Raw genomic sequence first — 20834 nt, forward strand, 5'->3', positions numbered from 1 at the left:
CCCCCGACTCCTGGCTGGCGGCTGTGGTCTCGGCAGGGCCTGGGCGAGGGTATAGCCTCCTGTTCAACACTGGCGACAGGAGAACGGGAGCACCGTGAGAGAGGGAGCACAGTCCCCCTCATCACCTCTCTGCCTGGTCCCTCCGAGTGCCCTCAGCAGGGGAAGCCTTTGCTGTCCCCGTCCCAGCCTTGCACTCTCTTCCACCCCCACAGAACCCAGTCCAGGCCAGTACAGATGTAAACCTGAGGAGAAGAACCCAGGAGAGACGGGCCAGAGGCTCCCTTAGAGGCCTGTCTCCTGACTGCCCTAAGAGAGCAGAGTTGGGTTCCCAAAAGATGGGGGTATTTGCAAGACAGTGTCAAGGGTCACTCTCCTGTCCAGCTCCGTGTGGGGAACTGGCATTTAATAGGCACTCTGTGGAGGAAGGGCTCTTCTGCTGAACAGGCCTCTCAGCCACTGGTATTCCTTCTCTGGGGCCTGTGAGAAATGACCTGTCCCCCGTCCCCCGCACCCCCACCCCGTTTCGCACTCTGCCTCATTAGGCAGAATACCCAGGCCCTTTCATGTCAAGGTCACATTCCCAGGCTCCTCGGGGCCTTGGGCTGTGTGGGCCGGCCCAGGTTCTCGCCCAGCCCCTTTATAGCTAGAGATGGCTGCCTGCATGCGAGCAGCATGGCTGCCCAGAACGTCCCCTAAGCTTCTCAACACGATCCCCCAGTACTTCGCACCACCCCTTGGAGCTGCGTGCAGTAACTGGCCGGGCTCCTCGAAAGCCCTCCATCCCCAGTCGGGCCCCTGCTACGATGGCGCCTCAGCCAGCCCGTGCGGGGCTGGCTCCCAGGCACTAATGCTGCTCCAGCAGGAAGCCCACGGTGCAGTTGCGGGAGCTCTGAAAGCCAGAGAGGAATGTGCTGGGAGTCAGCAGCAGTGTGCTCTGTGCCTCTGGGGGACGGTGCAGCCCGCCGACCAAAGCCAAGCACGTGCGGTCGTCAGCAAGCTCTCAGACGGCCAAGAGGCCATTCTCACGGTTCTTTTTCCAAGTCAGTCAGAACCTTTTGAAAATTGTTATGAATCGTGACAAAGCTTCAAGGGCTCTTTCCCAGAAGTGCACAAATGATGCCCCCGGGGTGGTCCGTGCGTGTGAGCCCAGCACCGCAATGGGCCAGGTCCACCTTTAGAAGTAATTCAGCAGAGCACTCCGCTCCTCCCCGTGGCACCCCGCGGGTGTGTGGCAGGGAGCTGGGCACGCACACACCCTGCGTTCACTGGGAGCCAAGTGCTCCCTGCCCACCAGCGAACCCCTGTGCAGTGAGGCATTCTCAGCCCCCATGGCAGTCAGCTGGGCATCGATAAGGCCCAGACTGGTGACATCGTATCATTAGTTAGCAAGAAATCAGGTTGCAGGCTTCTGGTGGCCTGTCTCTGGGGGCTGGGACGCTGCTCGTCCTGTGCACCCTCTGTCGTGTGCCTGTGAGCCTCCAGCCCATCCACGGTGTTCTCACTGACGCTCTTGAGACGCAGGAGTTACGACTGAATAGCGCTCTTGAGGGCCTCCGACTCATAGCTGTTACTTTGTGCAGGGTTTTGCCCGGGTCAGGAGACCAGGGTCTTGGCCTGACAGCCCCTCTTCTGACTGCTGCGGACACCTTCCCTCACAGCTCTGCACAGTGGCCATCCAGGAACTGGGATTGACCCCAGGGATTACTGGCTTAAAAATTCAAATTTGTTCATAGGTGAATCATTTTTAGCACATATGCTGTCCAAGGAAGTAGCTGGTCTTTGAAGCTGATGCAGCGTTTCTATAGGAAGAATTTTCAGCCTCAACTTTAAGTATTCTAAAGCTGTCCAATCAAACTAAACCCTAAAAGACCTACTAGCTGTGTGCTTGCTATGAACCAAAGCACGCAGGAGGGAAGATGAGGGTCTCAGAGCGGGCCAAGGGCTGGGAGCCACAGCCCCAGGACTCCTCCAGCTGCCCTGTCGTGTGAGGGCAGTGAGAGGCCAGCGGCTCCCAGATGGGGGCTACCTGGGAGAAGGAATGCCCAGTTACTGGTGGAGCACAGTTAAGACCATTGGCCCAGTGCAGCCAGTCTGTTGCAGTAAGGTCCAGACTGTCGAAAATATAGAATGGAGTATCTCAGGCCGATCAGTTACTGTGGGGGCTCAGACACAGACACCCACGTGTGGTGATTTGGTTTCTTCTTAAACTCTCTTGAATCCGGGTGCAAGAAGATTGATCAAATAGTATAGGTCGGGAGGGAGGAGCCCCCCCCCGCCCCACTTCGCATTTGGAATGTAACGTGGCCATACTCTTCTGGTTTTTAAAAAATCACTGAAAGGCCTGATGCCTACTCTGAAAGAGATCGTACAAGGGATTTATACAGAAAGTGTACCTCCGTGCACAGAACGGCTGCACAGACAGCCCTCACAGCTGTGCGGCACGGTCACCTGCCCCTTTGGTAAGAGCACTCTGCTAAGTAAGCCAGGCCTGGGCTTCTGTGTGGATGTGTGGGATGGTTGGACCCCATCTTAGGGGGACCTGCGTCCAGGTAAAAAACCAGCCTGCGTTGTGGCAAGGCCCGGAAGAGTGTGGAGGACAGTTCTGTTGTGTGTCTCGTTTCAGTTAGTTAATTAGAGCCCTTCTTTGTACCTGAAAAAGGAAGAAGGAAGGTGCAGGCTGGAAGAGAAGAGATCCTATAGCCTAATCTGATTCCTTCAGTGGATACCAGGTGACAGTAGCCCGCCAGTTAGTGGCAGGGCCAGGCCTTCTGGCTCCGCGGACCCCCCACCCTGTCCTCACCGGGATACCCATCATTCACAGGATGGCCTCAGCTCCCTCCGAGAGCTGACAAAGACATATCACTGTGACTATTGGTGAAGTGCCCTGTCTGGTGCTGAAAGTTTCTTGCTGTATAACTCAAACCAGACCCAGCCAGCCTCCGTACGTTTGCTCTCTTCTCCCTCCCTCTGGTCAGTCCTCCCTAACCGTGATTCTGTAAAGGTCTGGGGTCGGCTATTTTAAATCCCACCATAGCCGCTTCCCACCCACCGTACCAACTTTCCACAGAGAAGCAGGATTCAGATCACCCAGATAAGAGCATTTATGTACAGTCTCTTTCCCAAATGCTCCGATAGCGTAAAATGCCCAGGCGCGTCCGTGAACGTCTGCAGATAGCCGTCAGATGGCTCCACTGGCTCCATGCTCGGTGTCAGGAGCATGCTGTCTGGACCGGGGAGCCTTGAGGGGCCGGGCTAAACAGAACACCCAGTGCGGAAGTAAAGAAAAAAATCCATGGAGTCCCTTTTGTGTCTTACAGGCCACGTGCGAGCGAGGATTTGCAGCCATGGAAGAAACGCACCAGAAGAAGATTGAGGACCTGCAGAGGCAGCACCAGCGGGAGCTGGAGAAGCTGCGAGAGGAGAAGGATCGCCTCCTAGCCGAGGAGACGGCGGCCACGATCTCAGGTGGGAGCTGGGCCGGGCGGCCACTTCCACCCCAAGGGCAGGGCAGGCGGCGGGCTTCCTGAGCTGACTGCACGACTCTGCAGTGAGCAGCCTTCACGCTGCCTTTTAGCTGAGGTCCCGGCTTGGTTATCCAAGACAAGCCTTTGACCGTTCCTTCCAAGGAAGAGGCTGCTTTCAGGAGCCCTCTGAGAGCTTGTGAACCCAGGGCCAGCACCCCCAGCTACACCGGAGGGCCTGTCCCCAGCCTCACCAATCCCATTGGCACTGCCCTTGGACCGTGTAAGGCCACCTCTGCCTGCAGTGCCCGAGCACAGCAGTGCCAAAGCCCCTGCCTGGTGACACACGTCACCACAGAGCCAACACGCTCTGCCCTGAGCAAGCCTTAGTGCCATCGGTTTTGTGTTACTCTCCCTCTGTGTGATTGTGCTTTACAGGGCTGGGGTATTTCAGGATGCCAGAAAAAACCTACCACCCTGAAAGCTTGCTTATTTTATAAACTTGTGCTTGATTTTTAACGTTGACATTTATTTCATCAGTTTGGCTTTCTTCTAACATTTGAAAAAAAAAAATGCCCCTGCATCCCTTTTGCTGTGGGAGTTCCCGGGAATCCCTGGGCTTGCGTCTGCTCAGAGAATCAGTTTGGGAGAGGCCAGCCTGACGGCTCATGGACTTCGCGTTAACAGCGGGCAGACACGCCATCCTGTCCATCCTGCCCCCCCCAGCCTCTCGTGCTAATGGCCACGTCCTTGCCTGCAGCCATTGAAGCCATGAAGAACGCCCACCGGGAGGAGATGGAGCGCGAGCTGGAGAAGAGCCAGAGGTCACAGATCAGCAGCATCAACTCGGACATCGAGGCCCTGCGACGACAGTACCTGTGAGTCAGCTTCCTGAAGCCCACGGGAGGCGGCCCTCGTGGGCCGGGCTGGGGGGAAGCCCTGCAGGTGGGCAGTGGCACCTTTCCTGTGTCTTGTGAAGAGCCTCAGAGACATGGGTCTCAAGGGTGGGCATTGGCAGAGGCCCAGGGGTTCTGAGGGCAGTTCAGAGCCGCCCTTCCTAGAGTCGTCCTTGATTCTGCTAGCGGAAGAAGCAGCCCGTTCCAGGGTGACCGAGAACAGCATCACGAGGTTTTGATTTTCTGAGCGTTGATGGAGTCAGGTCCTGGCTGATCAGACACAGAGCACCTCAACAGTTAGTGTTGAAAACAAATCCCAAGCGTGACTTCTCTCCTGACGTCACGGGAGTTTTGTCTGTGGGACAGTTAAGCCCCTCAAAGGACGAGCAGGGGAGGGTGCAAGAGGGATTCTCTAAGCCCGCGGTACGTTGAAGTGGGCCCTTTTGTAGCTGGGTCCAAATTCGCCCAGGCCACAGAATGCCCAGGACCTGCCCTCTGCTCAGATCTTTGCCTTGTGTCTCGTTGTTCCCCGAGTTTCACAAAGGGGACTCGCAGGGCCTTAGAGGCCTGGTGCAGGGGTGCGAGCAGAGGGGTGAGCCGTGCCCTCTCCACAGGGAGGAGCTGCAGTCGGTGCAGCGGGAGCTGGAGGTGCTCTCTGAGCAGTACTCGCAGAAGTGCCTGGAGAATGCCCACCTGGCCCAGGCGCTGGAGGCCGAGCGCCAGGCCCTGCGGCAGTGCCAGCGTGAGAACCAGGAGCTCAACGCCCACAATCAGGTGAGCCTGCCGCTGGGGGAGCCCAGGCTGGACTTGGGGGCCAGGCCGCACGTGAGCTGGCCTGGGTCCCTGAGCCACAGAGTGACCGTCCCATCCGCAGGCATCTCCCGATGTCTGACGTTCCCAGTACGGTGCCAGAGCTCACTGCAGATGGTGGAGCTGGGGCTGTCGACTGCATGACCCAGCTGTTTAAATTTGAACTTATTTGGGCTCTAGCCCTTTTGGGATCTCTGTGATGTCTCTGTTTCTCCTGAGCATCTCTGGATTTCTGCTTCTCGTTGCTGGGGAGGGTCACTGCACCTGGTCCAAGATTCCTGTCCCCAAGGCTGGGACCATGTTTAAATGTCCCCCAGTCAAGACCATACACTGTTCGTGTTTTGGTCAGAGTATTCTGTTAAAATTTGCCTGTTCTTCAGAAAATTGGGGTGCATTTAAAATCCTGGCTAGGGGAAGGCTCAAGGTAGGTTTAGTTTGATAAAAGCTTCTCTGATGTACCAAATTGGACCACCGTCTGCATGACCCACCGGCTTGTCCTCCCAGACGCTGAGTAGACAGACATTGGTCAGCTCCGGCTCGAGGTCTCTGGGCCCACACTCACCCCGTACGAGGGCGCTGTGGCAGGACTGGTTCCCGCGAGTCACTGCAGTGGCCTAAGATGACCACTTATCAGTTTGGAAGAAAGGTTCAGAAAGTGAGCGGGGAAGGTGGCAAGAGGGCCCAACCCTACAGAAACTCAAGTTGGACAAGCCACGAGACACATGGATACTAGTTACGGTGACAGGGTATTGAGAATTATGGAGCCCTGCGTACGCAGTTCCACCATCACAGCGCCCACATGAATGGCTGTTACAGGGCTGTACGTCACAGGCAGTGGCCACCTTGCACGTTAAGTCTAAAACGCCGCCGTGTGCGTACGCCCTGCCCGTGGCCCCCTCCGCTCACCCACGTCTGCCTCTTCTGGTGAGAAAACAGCCTCTCCTGCGTGTGTCGTGTGAGTGCTGCCCCCAGGCGGCTCTGTGAAGCCTCCCCCGTCACCGTGTCGCTGTCCCGCAGGAGCTGAACAACCGCCTGGCTGCGGAGATCGCAAGGTTACGGACGCTGCTGACCGGGGACGCGGGTGGAGAGGCCGCTGGCTCCCCGCTCACACAGGGCAAGGATGCCTATGAGTTAGAGGTACTGCTCGGGGCCCCCTCACCCCGCTCTGCACCACATAAGCCCCAAGCGGGGACCAAGAAGTGGCCCTTAGCTTATGGGATCATGGCAGGGATGAGAGCTGGGGACAGCAAGAAGAACGTGGAAGGATCGAAATCGCCCCAGACAGCAAAAGAGCACAGCTGCCAGGCAGTATGGGGTCCACAGCGGGAGTGGGGACCCCTCGTGAGGAGGCCATGGGGACCTTTAGCCCCATACCCACAGTTTCTGCCACAGCACAAACGCCACCCACCTGAAGTGTCCCATGTACTAGCCCTGTGAACACCACAGCTGCTGACAGCCCGAAGTGCCATATTACTCAGGGGCAGGGAGGTTTATTTTAAGTCAGATGATTGATTCTTACGTCTTTTTATAAAAGCACTTAGATTTCTTCCCATTCAGTTAACATTTCATCGTGAAAATCTGCTCAGTGATGTGGGAGAGGCTGAGTGAGTTCCAGCGGTTTCAGCAGGATGCTTTCATGGGCCCCGGCCCGGGCGCTCACCATGGCCCCTCGGGCTGAGGAACAGGGTTCTCGGGTCCAGGAGGAATCGTAGCAGTTTCTTTCTGTTTCTATAGGTGGTAGGCCAGCTGTTAGCAGTGGTCGAGGGTATTTGCCGGCATTTGTGGTTGCACGTCACTGACGAGGAGGAGGACGGGTTCCCTGCTTGGCTCTCATCTCTGCTTTCAAGACTCTGGAAGTCGCTTTGCTCCTCAGTGTGGGCCCTAATTCTTCTGTTATTCCAGGTCTTACTGCGGGTCAAGGAGTCAGAGATACAGTACCTGAAACAGGAGATCAGCTCTCTCAAGGATGAGCTACAGACGGCCTTGCGGGTAATGGCGCCTCTCCGTGGGAGACGGGGCTGAGGACAGGCTTGGGGCCGAGTGGGGACATCCTCCTCCAGAGCTCGCAGAGGCCCTCGTGCGCTCCAACTGTAGGCTCTTCTAGACTAGATTTCATTCTTATGGGGAATGTGGTTTCAAAAGTGAGCTCTCTTAAGACGCCAGCCTGTCAGCAGGTACAGTAAAACTGAGGTCTCGCTGTGTCCCTGCCCTCCATGCCTCCACTGTGCTTCGGCAGGGACCGTGAGAGCAGAGACAAATGTCCTGGAAGGGGAGAGCTTGGTGAAGCCCACGCGTCTCCACCAGGGCACTCTTGGAGGCAGGGAGGAGATGATGGCCATTCAGTCACTTAGGAAATCCAAGGCAGGGGCGTCTGGGTGGCTCGATCGATTGTCTGCCTTCAGTCCTGGGATCGAGCCCCACATCTGGCTCCCTGCTCAGTGGGGAGTCTGCTTCTCCTTCTCCAACTGCCTCTCCCCCAGCTCTTGTTCTCTGTCTCTCTCTCAAATATGTAAATAAAGGGTTAAAAACAAAAACACCCCCTCCAAGATAAGGGGTTTCCAGGAGGTCTGCAGTGGGTCAGGGCCACACCTGGGCCTGCCAGAGCGCTCGGGGATGCTCGCCCCACGTCAGACAGAGACTCTCGGCTCTGCCTGTTTCACTTCGTACTGAGAGTCCGCCTCTGGAAGGCAGGGGTCCGCCTGCCTGTCCGACTTCGGATGGCACCCCCCAGTCATTGTGCAGAGCGTTCCAGCCCCGCGGAGACGGACTGCTTAGGCCGGCCCTAACCACCGCTTGCTTCTGCCCTTTTCATCCTGAAGGACAAGAAGTACGCTAGTGACAAGTACAAGGACATCTACACGGAGCTCAGCATTGTGAGGGCAAAGGCCGACTGTGACATCAGCAGGTTGAAAGAGCAGCTGAAAGCAGCGACGGAAGCACTGGGTGAAAAATCCCCCGAAAACACCCCTGTGTCAGGATACGGTGAGTTCCCCAGGCTCTGGGCTAGGACCCCACAGCTTGTGGTCAGAGAGTGTTACTGGCCCTGGAGTGAAGGCAGAGCCCAGTTCTGTATTTAGATGTGCATTCTGTTATCGAGAACAACCGGAGGGGCGCCGGGCCCGGGGTTGGTAGGCGGCCCGGTCCACGGGGGAGCCATCTTCCTCTCGGCGCGCTGCGAGGCCTTGAGGGGAAGTCACGCTGTCGGCGTGTATCTTCCTAAGAATCCCAGGTTGCATTTTTGCGTTTTTCTGTTCTGTTCTCCTTACTCAGTAGTTCAGTGGACAGCAGCTGTCAATAACTAGTTGCTTGATCCTGGGGCTTGACCATAAAATCCACAGAAAACGACCCTGTTTTCTCTCAGCCAGCCAAGCATCAGTGATCGTGGCAGCGCTGGTGGGTAGGTAGAGACAAGGTCACTTGCGCTGCCGCTGGAGGATGAGTCGGCTGTCTTTCTGCAATCAGTCAGGCAATACGCAGGCACCACTCAAAACGAACCTGTAGACTAACTCTGGAAGGGTCACAGAGTGACAGCAGGGGCTGCTCCTGAGGGGGAGCCCGGGGTGGCAGGGGCCGTGGAAAGAGGAAGGCGTAGCATTTGCTACGTGACCTGCCACTTGAACTTCTGGAAAACGAGTGCACAGAAATGTGCGAACAAGGAGGGTAGCACTTGGCGCAGATCGAGGCTGGTGGCTTCACAGCACGATGGAACACCGCGCCGTCTTAAGAGCATCCAGGCAGACGTTTCTGTTTTGACATGGAAGGAGTTCCATAAGTAGACTAAGTGTAACCGTCCGCCCCTGCAGGACACACGCATGTCCGGTGTACGTGTGTGCAGTAGCCGTTTTTAAGACGTCTGAGGGACTGTACCCCAACTGAATGGTTGTCACCTCAACATGGCATGGGGTGGCTTACGACCCTTGCTCTTTTGCTTTATGACAGTGCTGGGTTGCCAGGAGGAAGGTGGGGGTAAGTACGTAAGGCACAGTTGCTCTGTGTGGCGGCCCCAGACCGAAGCGTGCCAGGCCCCCCGTACAGAGCCGAGCACAGAGCCTCACGGACGTCCTCCGGCCGGGCCGGTGCGTTGAGTGGTTGCCAGAAGGAGCTGGTGTGTTTTATGGTCTTTGGCTTTGTTTTCTCTTGAAGTTGTTGAAGGAAAAGCCGCAGGGGTGTGGCGATAACAGTAAGCTTAGGAGGTTTGTAAACATTCAGTCTGGTTCCACAGGGTCTTAGAAAACAAAAGTAATGGGTCCCTTTGTTCCTTCAGATATAATGAAATCTAAAAGCAACCCTGACTTCTTAAAGAAAGACAGATCCTGTGTCAGCCGGCAACTCAGAAACATCAGGTCCAAGGTGAGTCTGGGGTGCGGCCCCAGGGTGTGTGGGGCTCGCGGACGTTAGAGAGAGGAGCGGAATCAGAGCCCACCACGGGCTGCAGCAGGGGTCCCCGGTCCCAGAACTCCTCTGGCTCCACGTGCCTACCTGCTGGGCCAGTTCTGGTGGCTTCGAGCGCCGTGTCTCCTTCGTGCTGAAGTGGCGCCAACTTCTGACAGTGACAGTTGAGGGGCCAGGCCTACAAGAAGCGGGGCTTGGAGGGAATTTGACCTTGGACCTCCAAGGCCACCTTTCCCCCCAGACCCCCTGGGCCAGCCCCGCTCTGTCTGCACTGTTCTTCGCATGGCCCTGATTTATTGCTGCTGCCTGCCTTCGAGAGGGGAAGCTGCCACACTTGTTCCCCCAGCCACAGAGTAGCACGCCCCAGCGTGTTCCCTGCCCGCTGCGCGCCTCTCCGCGGGAAGGACGGGCGGGGGTGGGAGCAATGAGCATGTTGCATTTAGGATTTATTGTGTGTGTGTCTTATTTTTTTGCTCTTTCCTCTGACAGTCCGTAATTGAGCAGGTCTCATGGGATAACTGAAACGAGCCCGCTTCCAGGTCCCCTGTCATGTAGGTAAAGCACCTCTCAGCACCCACCCACCTGCGGCCCTCGAGGGGCACCTGCATGCACTGCTCACACCTCCACAGCAAGCTCCCTGTTTGTGACTTCCCTGCTCCGGCAAGCACATACACCGTCCTGGTCAAGTTTCTTTAACCTGTTCCGGGGACTTAACCGGCCCTTTAACCTCTCACCAGAGGTGACCGTTTGCCGAGGGGAAGCGCCCCCCTCCAGCTCGGCAGGCGGCCCGGAGAGACAGCATCTCGGGCGGGCGTGGGCCTGTGAGCGGCCCCCGGCACCGGTCCGCGTGCATGTCCATTGATCTGTGCATTCCATGTTCTCTGGGGAAACCCGTCTTGCCCTGTGTCAGGAGAGGCCCTGACAGAGACCCGGCAGCCGCTGACAAGCAGTCTCCCACCGCCAGGAACCCCCCACCGAGTTAGTTCACAGGCCGAGGCAGGGCGGAGCCGGTACCTTGTGGGCATAGCCGGGCAAACGGCTCAGCAGAGTGAGAGGACGAGGAGGGGTTGGGGCTGAAGGTTACTGGCACTTTTTTTGTTTTGGTTTTAACAAAACAAAATGCCGCTGGAGGCAGAGGTGTAAAGAAAGGAGGTGGGGGCACCGCCATGCTGGCTGAGAAACCTCACCGTGTTTGCAGACACACAGGAGGACAGTGGCCGTGCCCGGAGATCCCGGTCTCCGCACCAGGCTGCACACCCCAGAGTGCGCTTCCCGCTGCGCGGCCTTGATCGCGTGAACTCTCTGAGAGGTTAAGAACAGCAGGAAGAGCCCCAGGGCTGGGCCACGCTCCTGGCAGAGGGGACCCTAACGTGGGCCCAGGGCCACACAGCACTGGCTCCTTTTGTGTACGTGCCCACGGCTCGCTCTCAGGCGGGGTCCGCAGTCCAGCATCCTCTGGCTAAGGGTTTGCTCTAGGAAGACTTTTAAGAAATTCCCAAATATTATAAACCCAGTCAGTTTGGTTTTATTTATTCTTCTACGGCCCCAAATCCCTTATAACCAGATACGGTTTAGGCTTGATTGTGAACTTAGCTCGGGCTTTTTCTGTAAACATGAGAAACATTCTGTTTAGCAAAAGTAGAACTTGTTCTTTGGTTTATGGTTTTCTTATTAAAGATTCTCTTTTCTGTTTGAGGTTGAACTGTAGCTGTTTTAAGTTCACTGTTAATGATTTAGGCCTTGTGCCCGTGCCTGTAAATGACAGTCAGTGAAAAACATCTGCTCGCTCCCTTCCGGAAAGCCTTGGTGCAGTGTGGCCACCCCGTCAGGACAGGTTACGTGTCCCGGTCCCTGCAGGGGAATAAAAAATACAAAGGATTCTGGGCAAAAGGGCAGAAAATCAGTGAAAAGACCTTTATCAATAAGGGCCTTTGCAGGGGGTGTGCTGGGAAGACCTTTTATGCCGGCCAGGAAAGAGCCGATGCAAAGGTAGGAAGTGAGAAGACTGTCAGGCATGCGCACGAAGGTCTGGGCCTCCAGGGCAGCTCAGCCTCTCAGAGGTGCCAGGCCCCAGACGGCAGTGGTAAGAAGCCCAGGAATGGGGTTTTCCCAGGTGTCTTTGAGTCCACGTTTGGCCTGGCCGGGTTTCCAGTGTGTCGCTGGACCGGCACAGTCCCACTGGTACGTATAGAAAGGCAGGGACCTTGCAGAGTCTTTAGGGACATGTGTTGTGATGCCAAGCAAGGCTGGACCTGTTCACGATGTCAGCAGGCACTCACACTCACATGTGTGCTGTCCTTTTCCTGACCGTATGTGGAGGTCACCCCACCGCCACCACCGCCACGGGAATACCAGGGAGTGAAATTGCCCAGAAACAAAACTTATCATTGGTGCACTTTGATATGGGGTCTGATGTGTACCGTTTTCTGTCCTTGATCGATGTTCTGTTCTGTATCCTGCCTCGCTCAAAAGGATAGAAAGTCTCGGCACCCAGAAAGTCAAGGCAAGCGCATTGCTTAAGAGCATGATGGCTTTTCTGGTGTTGAGACCAGAGCGAACCTTTCCCACAGGGTTCCCATGGAGGCCCCTGTCTGGTAGTCTGAGTATGGGGTCACAGAGGCGCTTGGAGAGACCGGCCGTGGGCCGTGTGGGAGGAATGAGCCCCAGCGGAGCCACGGTGCACCCCAAGGACCCTTCTCTGGGTGCGCGGGGTCAGTGTGGTTCCGTTCTTCCTACCCTTAAAGCTCTAGTGTACAGACGTATGTGACACTGGGCACACAGCCTTGGCTCCCCTTGTCGCCCTGCTCCCCAGCTACAGTCCTGAGCGCAGCAGGGACTCCCACAGTGCACGGGAGGGAGCACACCCCCGGGCAGGACCTTCACTGTCCCTTGAAAGTCCCCAGCTAGAAAAAAGTGGTGCGGCACGTGACAGGCCTGCCTGTGGGCTGGCACTTAGGGGCGGAAGCTCCCGCATCGTAGCCATGCGTGCCCAGCACCCGCCCGAGACTGGCTGCTGTGCACATGGCAGCTCCTTGGCCTGGGGCACTTGGGAGAAGGCCCAAGGGCATCTGAGGCGATTAAGTGCATTAAGGGAATTTCAGGTTCAGAACGGGACATGGGTTTGCCCCCGTCCTCCAGCCGACCGGATGGCAAGCTTCAACAGTGACCCTACCCGACTGCTTACGTTGAGGTCCATCTAGAACAGAGCGTTTCAGAAAGGTTAGCCATAGAACCCTTTATTTAAAAAAAAAACAGGTACTTTATTCATTTACACGCATACAGCTGCACAGCATAGAAGGCAAGCAGAGCTATCCTGCGTGACTGGGGGGACCGTGGCCCACCCATCTTGCCGCAAACCTTGCGGGCAGCCGGGTCCCGCAGGCCCCACTCCCGAGCTCGTGCTCTTAAGCAGCAGGGCCCACAGGACCAGCGCGGTGCTCTGACTGGGGGCTAAAACTGGTGTGGTTGTCTGGAGCCCGTACCCAGGCAGCCTTGAGTTTCACACGGCGCAGTGGAGCCTGCACCTTTGTCAGCTCTGGCACGTGCCGGCCAGCCCCGGGAACTGGCAGTCTGAGGCGGGTGTCGGGACGTGCCGCAGGATCCCAGGGCTGCTAAGCAAGCAGACCTGTGCAAACAGTGCTACCCTCAGCCGCGCTCTGGAGTGAAATGAGATCTTTGGGAAGAGCCTCCAAGAGTAAAGTGGGACGTGTTTTGTCCCCATGTTAGGAAGGCGTCATTTATCTTGGAACACACATTTCAACTCTGCCAGGGTCACACGTGAAGAGAATATTGGTTTCACATTCTGAAAATTTAGTAAATATGTTGACATGTTCCCAGGTCCCCAATCACAGCAGGTCCCCCCCCCCGGCTGCTGCTCAGGGTTGGTGCCAGGAACGGGCCTGAGGGGAGCAGGCGCGGCCAGGGTGCAGCCCAGGGAGCAGGGGTCCCCGGCCATGCCCCGGGAGCTCTGCAGCCCTGCTCACGACGCTCACGTCACGGTCACAGAGGAACTAGAGGTGGACGGACACCCCCCTCCCCGGGAGAAGGACGTGGCCGGGCGGATTTCTAGTTCTCGGCACAGCTTTTTCCCCTGGCTGAATCGATCTGATCGCTGCTTGTCTGAAGAGCCCTAAGCTCAGAGTTCAGCTGCTTACACACATGGTCTGTTTCTCTGGTTTTTTCCTTTTTCATCCAGATAACACCATTTCACAGGGGACGTCTCTCTCTTTAGCATGCCCCACTAATCTCTCGAGGAGCCCTTCCTGCCCCGCCCTGCACCCCGGCACCCGCACCCTGCCTGACCGCAGCCGCGCCCACGGCGCCGGGCCGGTGGTTAACGGTGTCTTTCTTTCTCTCCTGCTCTCGTCTCCACCCAGAGTCTGAAGGAAGGCCTGACGGTGCAAGAACGCTTGAAGCTCTTTGAATCCAGGGACTTGAAGAAAGACTAGCCGTGTCCCGTTCCACGTGAACACACACCCCTCCCAGCCTGCGGCAGCACTGCCCGAACGCTGCTTTCTGTCTGTACCTTTATTTTTTATTATTATTATTGTTGTGGTTCCTGTTGTCATCATTAACTGTGGGTATGGATGCATGAGAGACTGGTTTATGGGTTGTTCACACGGTTCCCTGCTGTGTTGATTCCAGCTCCCTGTGTCTTTGTCAAAGCTTTTTTTCCATGGTATCCTCAAATTAGCCAAGCAGCGGGGGCCACGAGGGCTGTCCGCTCCTGGCCGGGGTCTGCGCAGAGCCCCCGCCCGCCGCAGTCCACCGCACTCACTGTCAGTATTAAGGCCCGGCAGCCTGTCCATAAGCTAGCTCGTCCCGCCGAGTGCCCTGTGCTGCGTGTGGGCCCCGCGGGGAGAGAACAGGGCGTCCGGGGGCCGCACTGACAACTCGCTAGCCTGTGGGAGGAGCTGGAGGAGCAGGTTGGGGTCGTGGTCCGTAACCTCCGTTCACCACCTCTGGCTTGGGAGCAGGTCAGCATTTTGTACTTGTCCCACTGCTTCAGCTTAGAGCCACACCCCGATCAGCGTGGGGAACCTTTCACAACCTGGAAAATGTCGAAAGCAGCCATTCCTATTTTTGTTTGTTTTTTATTAAATCTTGCACAAAACCCCGGCCCCTCTCATTCCTTCCTACGCTCGTTCCTTTCTTGGTCACTAGTAGCCTCTGGTCTTCTCGTAGACTTAGAGTGTTGACCTGCGGCCCGGGGCTTCAGACTGTGCTTGCAAATCCTGATGGATTCGCTTGGGTAGTCCTTCGAGGGGAAAGCCTGTGCGTGTCGTGAACCTTTCTGAAAGAGACCGCCGCGTTGCTTCTGAGAAGGCCGAGTGAAGACCCCTAGGTTAAGTCAAGAAGAAAGTACAGAGGATGTCGGAATCAGATGAAAATTGCCATTATTATGTTTCTCACTCTAGCCTGAGCTCCGAAAAGTTCTCTTGCAGCGTTCGGAGAGCTCAGAGTAAACCTACGCTAACAAAGCTGCTTTTTCTACCAGTCAGAGTAAGACCTTTTAACTGTCAGGAAGCACGGTGGTAGTTCTCGAGAGTCTCCTGCCCTGGGGTTTCCGTCGCGGCCCCGGGAAGGCTCAGTCATGCTCAGACGAGCAGCCCCGGCGAGCGGCAGCTGCGGTGGCCTTCAGAGCCGGCGGGAGGCGTTGCCAGGGGGGCTCAGAGGAGCCTGTCCCGGGCTCGCGGCCTCCGTCGCCCGTCGGTTTGACTGCCGAGAGCGTGCTGCGCCATGCCAGCGCTTCTGTTAGGTCGGCAGGCCCTCGGTACGCGGCTGCTTGGGGGTAAAGATGGGCAAGGCACCGTGCTCGGGCTGTGGATTCGGTTGAGACCGGGGTCATCCGGGGAGAGCCCTGGAAGGGCCTGGGGCGTGCCGCCTTCTCACTGGCACAAACTCTGAGTCCTCCACTGGCATTGAGCCTTCCTTCACCAGCTTCCAGACTCTTAACCCACACCTGTCACTCCTTTGTGGCTATTCTTCCATGTTTTCAAAAGCAAGAGAACGTTAGGTCTGGTTTTTTAATTCTACTTGTCAGACACCGCTCCCCGCACCACCCCCCTGTAGATCGGTAGTGTTTTTGGAAAGGACCATGATTTTGTGTGTGTGCTGCTGAGAACGGGCGCGTAGAGAAGGGATGCTCGGGCCCCGGGGCGCCTTCTCTAGGACACTGTTTAGTGTGTGTTCTCCACGGCGGAGAGTGATGTGCTGTCCAGCAGGATCTGATGGGACAGGGGCCTCGTCACCTGGCCTCTGCTCAGGGTGTCTCAGCACCGTGCCATCACGTCGCCCCGTGGAGAACTCGCCTCGTCGAGTGCAGTTTCCTCTGTGATGGCGCCTGCTGCCTCCGGGGACACTGGCCCTCCTCCAGCAGCCCCCTCCGTGCCTCCCGCACTCCCGCCTTCCTGCCAGGGTCCCTGCGTGGAGTCAGACTGGCGAGGCTGTGAGACCTGCAGCGCGTTGAATGGTACTTGCTTCATCATTTCCGCCTGAGGTTAGACCTCCAGAATTCTGGGAGCGGGAGTGAGTGCAGCCTGTGGAGGTCAAAGGCAGAGACAGGGAAACACCTCCCGTCACTGCGGCCTCTGAAGCCTCCTCCTACTCGCCCCAGAGACAACTCATGGTCCCGGGGCTCCTTCCGTCTGGGGATTACCAGGAAGCGGGCTAGAAACAGGGGCCCCCCGGCTCCTCTCCAGCCAAAGGCTGCTCCCGCGGCAGCTCGGGCTGGTCTTGCCGAGCGTCGCAGTGGTGGCTGCTGAGGAGTCCGTCCTCTGGCTGGAGGGAGCAGGCAGGACAGAACAAAGAGGGGCTTCACTGAGCACCTGTGGTCGCACCCCAGTCCCCGCTGCGCCCTGCAGACCCCCGAGCCCCCAGGAAGGAATGTAGCCACCAGGTTCCAGAGAGAAGAGAGTAAAACTGTGGAGGTGGAGTTGGTTTCTGTGCTGGTAGAGAAGGGTCCTTCCGGGGCTGCGATGGGCATGGAGGTGATTGTCAACTCGGGGTGCTCCCACTGCCCCCGCTGCCAGCAACGCGGCACGAGCGTCCCCACTGCCGGGGGGACATGAGAACACGGATCGAGCCTTCACGGTCGTGTTTGCCAGTCACTAGCTCGTGTGTAACCCGCCAAACAGCGAAGGGGGAAGCACCGCTGGACGGGCCTGGTGAACGCAGGCCAGCGCAGTGTGCACACGGCCGCTCTCCACTGCTCAGGCGCCTTTGGCGCGCGCGGTGCCAACGTGAGCGTGGGTTAGAAAGCTAGCGTCCAGGGACAGAGGCTGTCGCAGCCTCCCCGTCGGCGCTGGGGCAGCAGGCGTGTGAGGTGGCAGACGGAACACCCTGCCGTTAGAAATGCAAGCTTGTGCCATCACGCGTCAGAATAGGGGCCATCCTGGGGCAGCAGGGGGAGGCCGTGGTGGGGATGGGTGGGTCCGTCGTCGGGAGCCAAGACCAGAGGCCCCTCGCTGGGAGTCCAGCAAGTGGAGAGGCAGAGGACGAGGGAAGGCCCGGGCTCTGGCTAGTTAAGTGCAGTCTGTCACTCGCTCGCCGGCTAACAGCCAGCTGTCGGGGGCCTCGCGAGGGCCGGACTGGGAAAAACCTTAATTGTGACGCTTGGAGTCTGCCTGAAGGGGATTCTGACAGATAAGGCCAGGAGACAAAATCGATGGCATTAAAAAAACCTCTTTAGAGATGGAGTTAATATTCTGGAACACTAAGTGCTGGCCTGAGGAACATGACCCTCTCTGTCACTGCTGCCTGGTGCTCCCCTTGGCGTGCCTGCCCCACCCCTGCTCCCTGGGGCCACTTCTCTGTGGCTATAAAATGACAGCTGTACCGGGGTCCCCCCCAGCCCGCTGGCTCACCGCCCAGGTCTGTTCCGCACTCCGGTGAGCCAGCAGCCAGTGACTTTCTCCTTTAAAAAGTTCCTTCCTCCCCACACTTCCGAGGACCTGCCCCGGCTGCGGACGGCCCCTTCGGCTGACTCGGCCTGCAGGCCTGACCTCGGGGTGGGGAGAGCTCCCCTCTCTCTCCTCCTCGGTGCCTTCGTGCTGTCTTCGTGGCTAAGCACACGCGGTTTCTTCCCCGCCACTCAGGCCCTAAGTTCCGAGGCAGTTCTTCTCCGGGGGCTCCAAGCTGTTTTCAGTTAGAGTCGGAAGAATGTAACTCCTCAGCCTGTTCTCTTGAATGTAGGAGTATTCCTGAAAGGAAGTTTCCTCACCACTGTTCCAAAGAAGCTTGGAACTTTTAACACTTTCCATTCTAGACACAATTTCAGAAGGCCAGAAAACGAAAACAGTGACCCCCTTCCGTCACCAAGAAAGCCTGGATTGGTGTTGGGGGGGAAGGATATTTTCAAAGGTTTACAAAGGGCAGGGAAGGACGTAGTATTCCACTTGAAAGGAATTAGATACGAAAAGGAAAACAGTTTGGCATGCTAATTGGAAGCTTCGCTTCTCCAGAAACTTCGGTCATTTGGAATCCCTCCCACCGTGAACATCCTGAAATTGAGCTATGGCCGTATTTTCAGTGAGACAGGCATCTGCTGTGTAGACAGATCTGCATCGCCGCCCTGATGTGTCCCCACTCGGCTGAGTGGGGCCAGCCGGTCTCCGTGCCCGGCGCCACGGCCCCAACCCCTCACGCGGGCTTGGGAAGCGGCCGCTGCTAAAGCTGCTGGAAGTTCCGGTGCTGGCCTCCTCCGACTCGGGCCCTCTGCCTCGGGTCATTGCGGAGAGAGGAAGCCCGAGGCGCTCAGCGAGAGCACCGTCCTGTCGATTGGCGAGCGCGAAGGCGCCCCAGCGGGTTTCCCGCACGCTTCCCACGGGGGTTATCCGGCTCTTCCCTGCCAGCGGGTACCTAGAAGGCGTGAGCTCAGGCGCCTCACATCTAATCCTAGGGAAGGTCTTTTTACCCACCTGAGATGGGGTCCGAAGCTGAAGTCCTTGGCTGTTCTCAGCACCGAGTAGGACGCTGTGGGCACGTCCCTTCCTCCACAGCCGGCCACCTCCGCCCGGTCCTCCGAGTGCTCTTAGGAGATGGGGCGCGTTGTACTGGGGGCCGGTGCTGTGCGGTCACGCGTCTGGACACACACTTTGAGCAAGCTCGTGCTTCCCACGGTTGAAGATTTAAGGCAGCCTGCGGTGAGTCTAGTAAAAACCCTGGCTTGCTAGGAAGCCACAGCATAGCCGCAGCATGGAGAGAACGCTGTCACCTTGTCCGAGGGCTGTCTGCTGGACAAGACCCAGCCCCATTCTCGCGCCCTCTTGAGAACAGGTTTCAAGTGTTCTTGTTTCTTTATAAGGGGAGCAGGGCTCCTTCTCGGAGTGTTTCAGCAGAAGATGCTCTGCAAAGTAGGAGGAATGTGCCAGCACCCCAGCGCCGCTGTAGGAGCCGGGGCCGCGTGCTCAGACGCAGCCTGGGCCCTTGTCCTCTCGCTGTCCACACGGGCTTCGGGGAGGGAAGCCGCCACGCGCTCTGTGTGGCTGCCAGCCTCTCTCTCTTGAAAAGCAGCCGTGTATATTTTTCTTCAAAATAACCCGTATGTCATTCAGAGTAAGCAGTGTGACGACTACTCGGAAGTGACTGCAGGGATTTTTTTTGTGACAAAGTTTGTGTGTGGGTTAAAAAACAGAAAATCCTACGCAGACCTCCCCTGGTAAGCTAGGGCATACAGCTTTGGGTGCAACCCTGAACTCCACCCAGCATTACAAGGCAAGGTTTTTCATGGCCGATGGATCTTCTTAAAAGCTGTGGCCCCTTCATGGGGGGTTGTAGAGAGTGTAGGACAGTGTCCGAGATGACAGTAGGCCTGCACCCGTGCCCTCTGGCAGGGCAGGCATGCAGGGACACTTGCCGCCGCCGCCCTCTGAGCCTTCCAGGGAGAGCGGGATGGACAAGAACGCGGTGGGGCTGTCTTCCCCACACCCTCGCCGGGCTCATGGGAGACTTGGAGGGAGCCGTCGTCTCAAGCACGGTTGTGGCAGGAGTGGCCAGAACGGGAGACCTGTGAGCAGTCGCGGGGCCTCAGCTCCCGGTTTGTATCGTGCAACAGTGTCAAGGCGCCAACCTGGCCACGCTGTCACTTTTCCGCGGGCGTCCGTGGCCACGGGGCACAGAAACATGCGGTCACACCATCTCAGGACTGCATCGTCTGGTACTCAGGCTGAGCCAGGAGGGCGTGCAGGGGGAGGCACGGTCCGTGGGTGCCGGTCGGGGGGCCTTCGCAGGACGCGGTTTGAACACCGCGAAGGGGCGGCGTTCTGGAACGGCGGTGGTCGCCGGACGCAGTGCGCCTGCTGCCTGCCGCCTGTCCCAGGCCTCCGTTCTTTGCCCTTCGCAAGTAGTCGCACACATTTCAGTTTTGTTTTATAGGAAGCTAGGAATAGATTATATAAAGAACACTAAAGTCATTATTGTGTCACATTTCTATCACAAAACCAATTAAAGTGGATTTTAGGATTTACCTTTAGTATTAACGTCTTATCTACTGATTTATTGTTAGGACGTAAAACCAGTTCAGTGATAAGAATTCATGTGGTTTTCCTAAGTAATATTTATAGAATGTAAAGTTTCTAAGTGACTGCTCAACAACCCTAATTCTTAGTAACCTTTCTCACTAGTAGACTCTTCTCCCGGAGCGACTGTCTCAGGTCGGCTACTAGGGACACTGGCCGCGCCGCGGGCGCAGCTGACACACCAACAGACTGGGGCGTGTACATAGCGTTCTCTGCTGTGACAAGTTGGCCGATAATCACGGCCGTGACTTACGCCCCGGCGACTCCTTCCCGCCGTCGGGTGATGTTCAGACTACAAGCTTGTATGATTCTAACTGGTGTTTAATTTCTGTACTAACGCTAATAACGATAATGTTCACCGAACCCAAGTACTGGGCGGAGGCGAGCAGGGGCCTGGGGGGCGCGGGCGAGTCCTGCGCGCCCGCCCGCAGGTGCAGTGGAGCCCCGGGGATGTCCGTCCCCTCAGCTGCACCGCTGGCCCTCTGTGATAATTCAAGATTGTGATGGTGTCATTGCGGCTGTTTTTATTATTATTATTAACGAAGTTTCTGAATGACTGTTCACTACAATTTGAAGTGTTACTTTGTCAGAATATTTATTCCCTTGTGTGACAATGCTAGATTCCCATGGATGTAGCTTGATCGTTTCTACTTTGTAAATATGACCTAACTTTACATAAACTATATCATAATAAACTATTTTTGCATCACCCTTTGCATGCTGTGAATGAGCTTTTGTGTAATGGAGAGACGTGCAAA

General features: G+C 57.0%; 1 protein-coding gene across 9 annotated transcripts in view; it reads left to right on the top strand.

Moving 5' to 3' along the window:
* Positions 1 to 20790, top strand: part of MPRIP (myosin phosphatase Rho interacting protein) — a 150669-nt gene extending 129879 nt beyond the window's left edge. For 6 of the 9 annotated variants that reach the window (XM_057311260.1, XM_048226874.2, XM_048226873.2 and 3 more), the window contains 8 exons: positions 3318 to 3465; positions 4222 to 4339; positions 4972 to 5131; positions 6185 to 6304; positions 7070 to 7156; positions 7987 to 8149; positions 9432 to 9517; positions 13936 to 20790. In XM_057311260.1, the coding sequence (XP_057167243.1) occupies positions 3318 to 3465; positions 4222 to 4339; positions 4972 to 5131; positions 6185 to 6304; positions 7070 to 7156; positions 7987 to 8149; positions 9432 to 9517; positions 13936 to 14007 (954 nt within the window). In that variant the 3' untranslated portion in view covers positions 14008 to 20790. Of the gene's footprint in view, positions 1 to 3317; positions 3466 to 4221; positions 4340 to 4971; positions 5132 to 6184; positions 6305 to 7069; positions 7157 to 7986; positions 8150 to 9431; positions 9518 to 10048; positions 10115 to 13935 lie in introns of all 9 variants that reach the window. The other 3 variants (XM_048226875.2, XM_048226879.2, XM_048226876.2) reach the window with 2 other exon arrangements.
* The last annotated feature ends 44 nt before the right edge of the window (positions 20791 to 20834 follow it).

Source organism: Ursus arctos, unplaced genomic scaffold (genome assembly GCF_023065955.2).
Source record: "Ursus arctos isolate Adak ecotype North America unplaced genomic scaffold, UrsArc2.0 scaffold_14, whole genome shotgun sequence".
Classification (NCBI taxonomy): Eukaryota; Metazoa; Chordata; class Mammalia; order Carnivora; family Ursidae; genus Ursus; species Ursus arctos.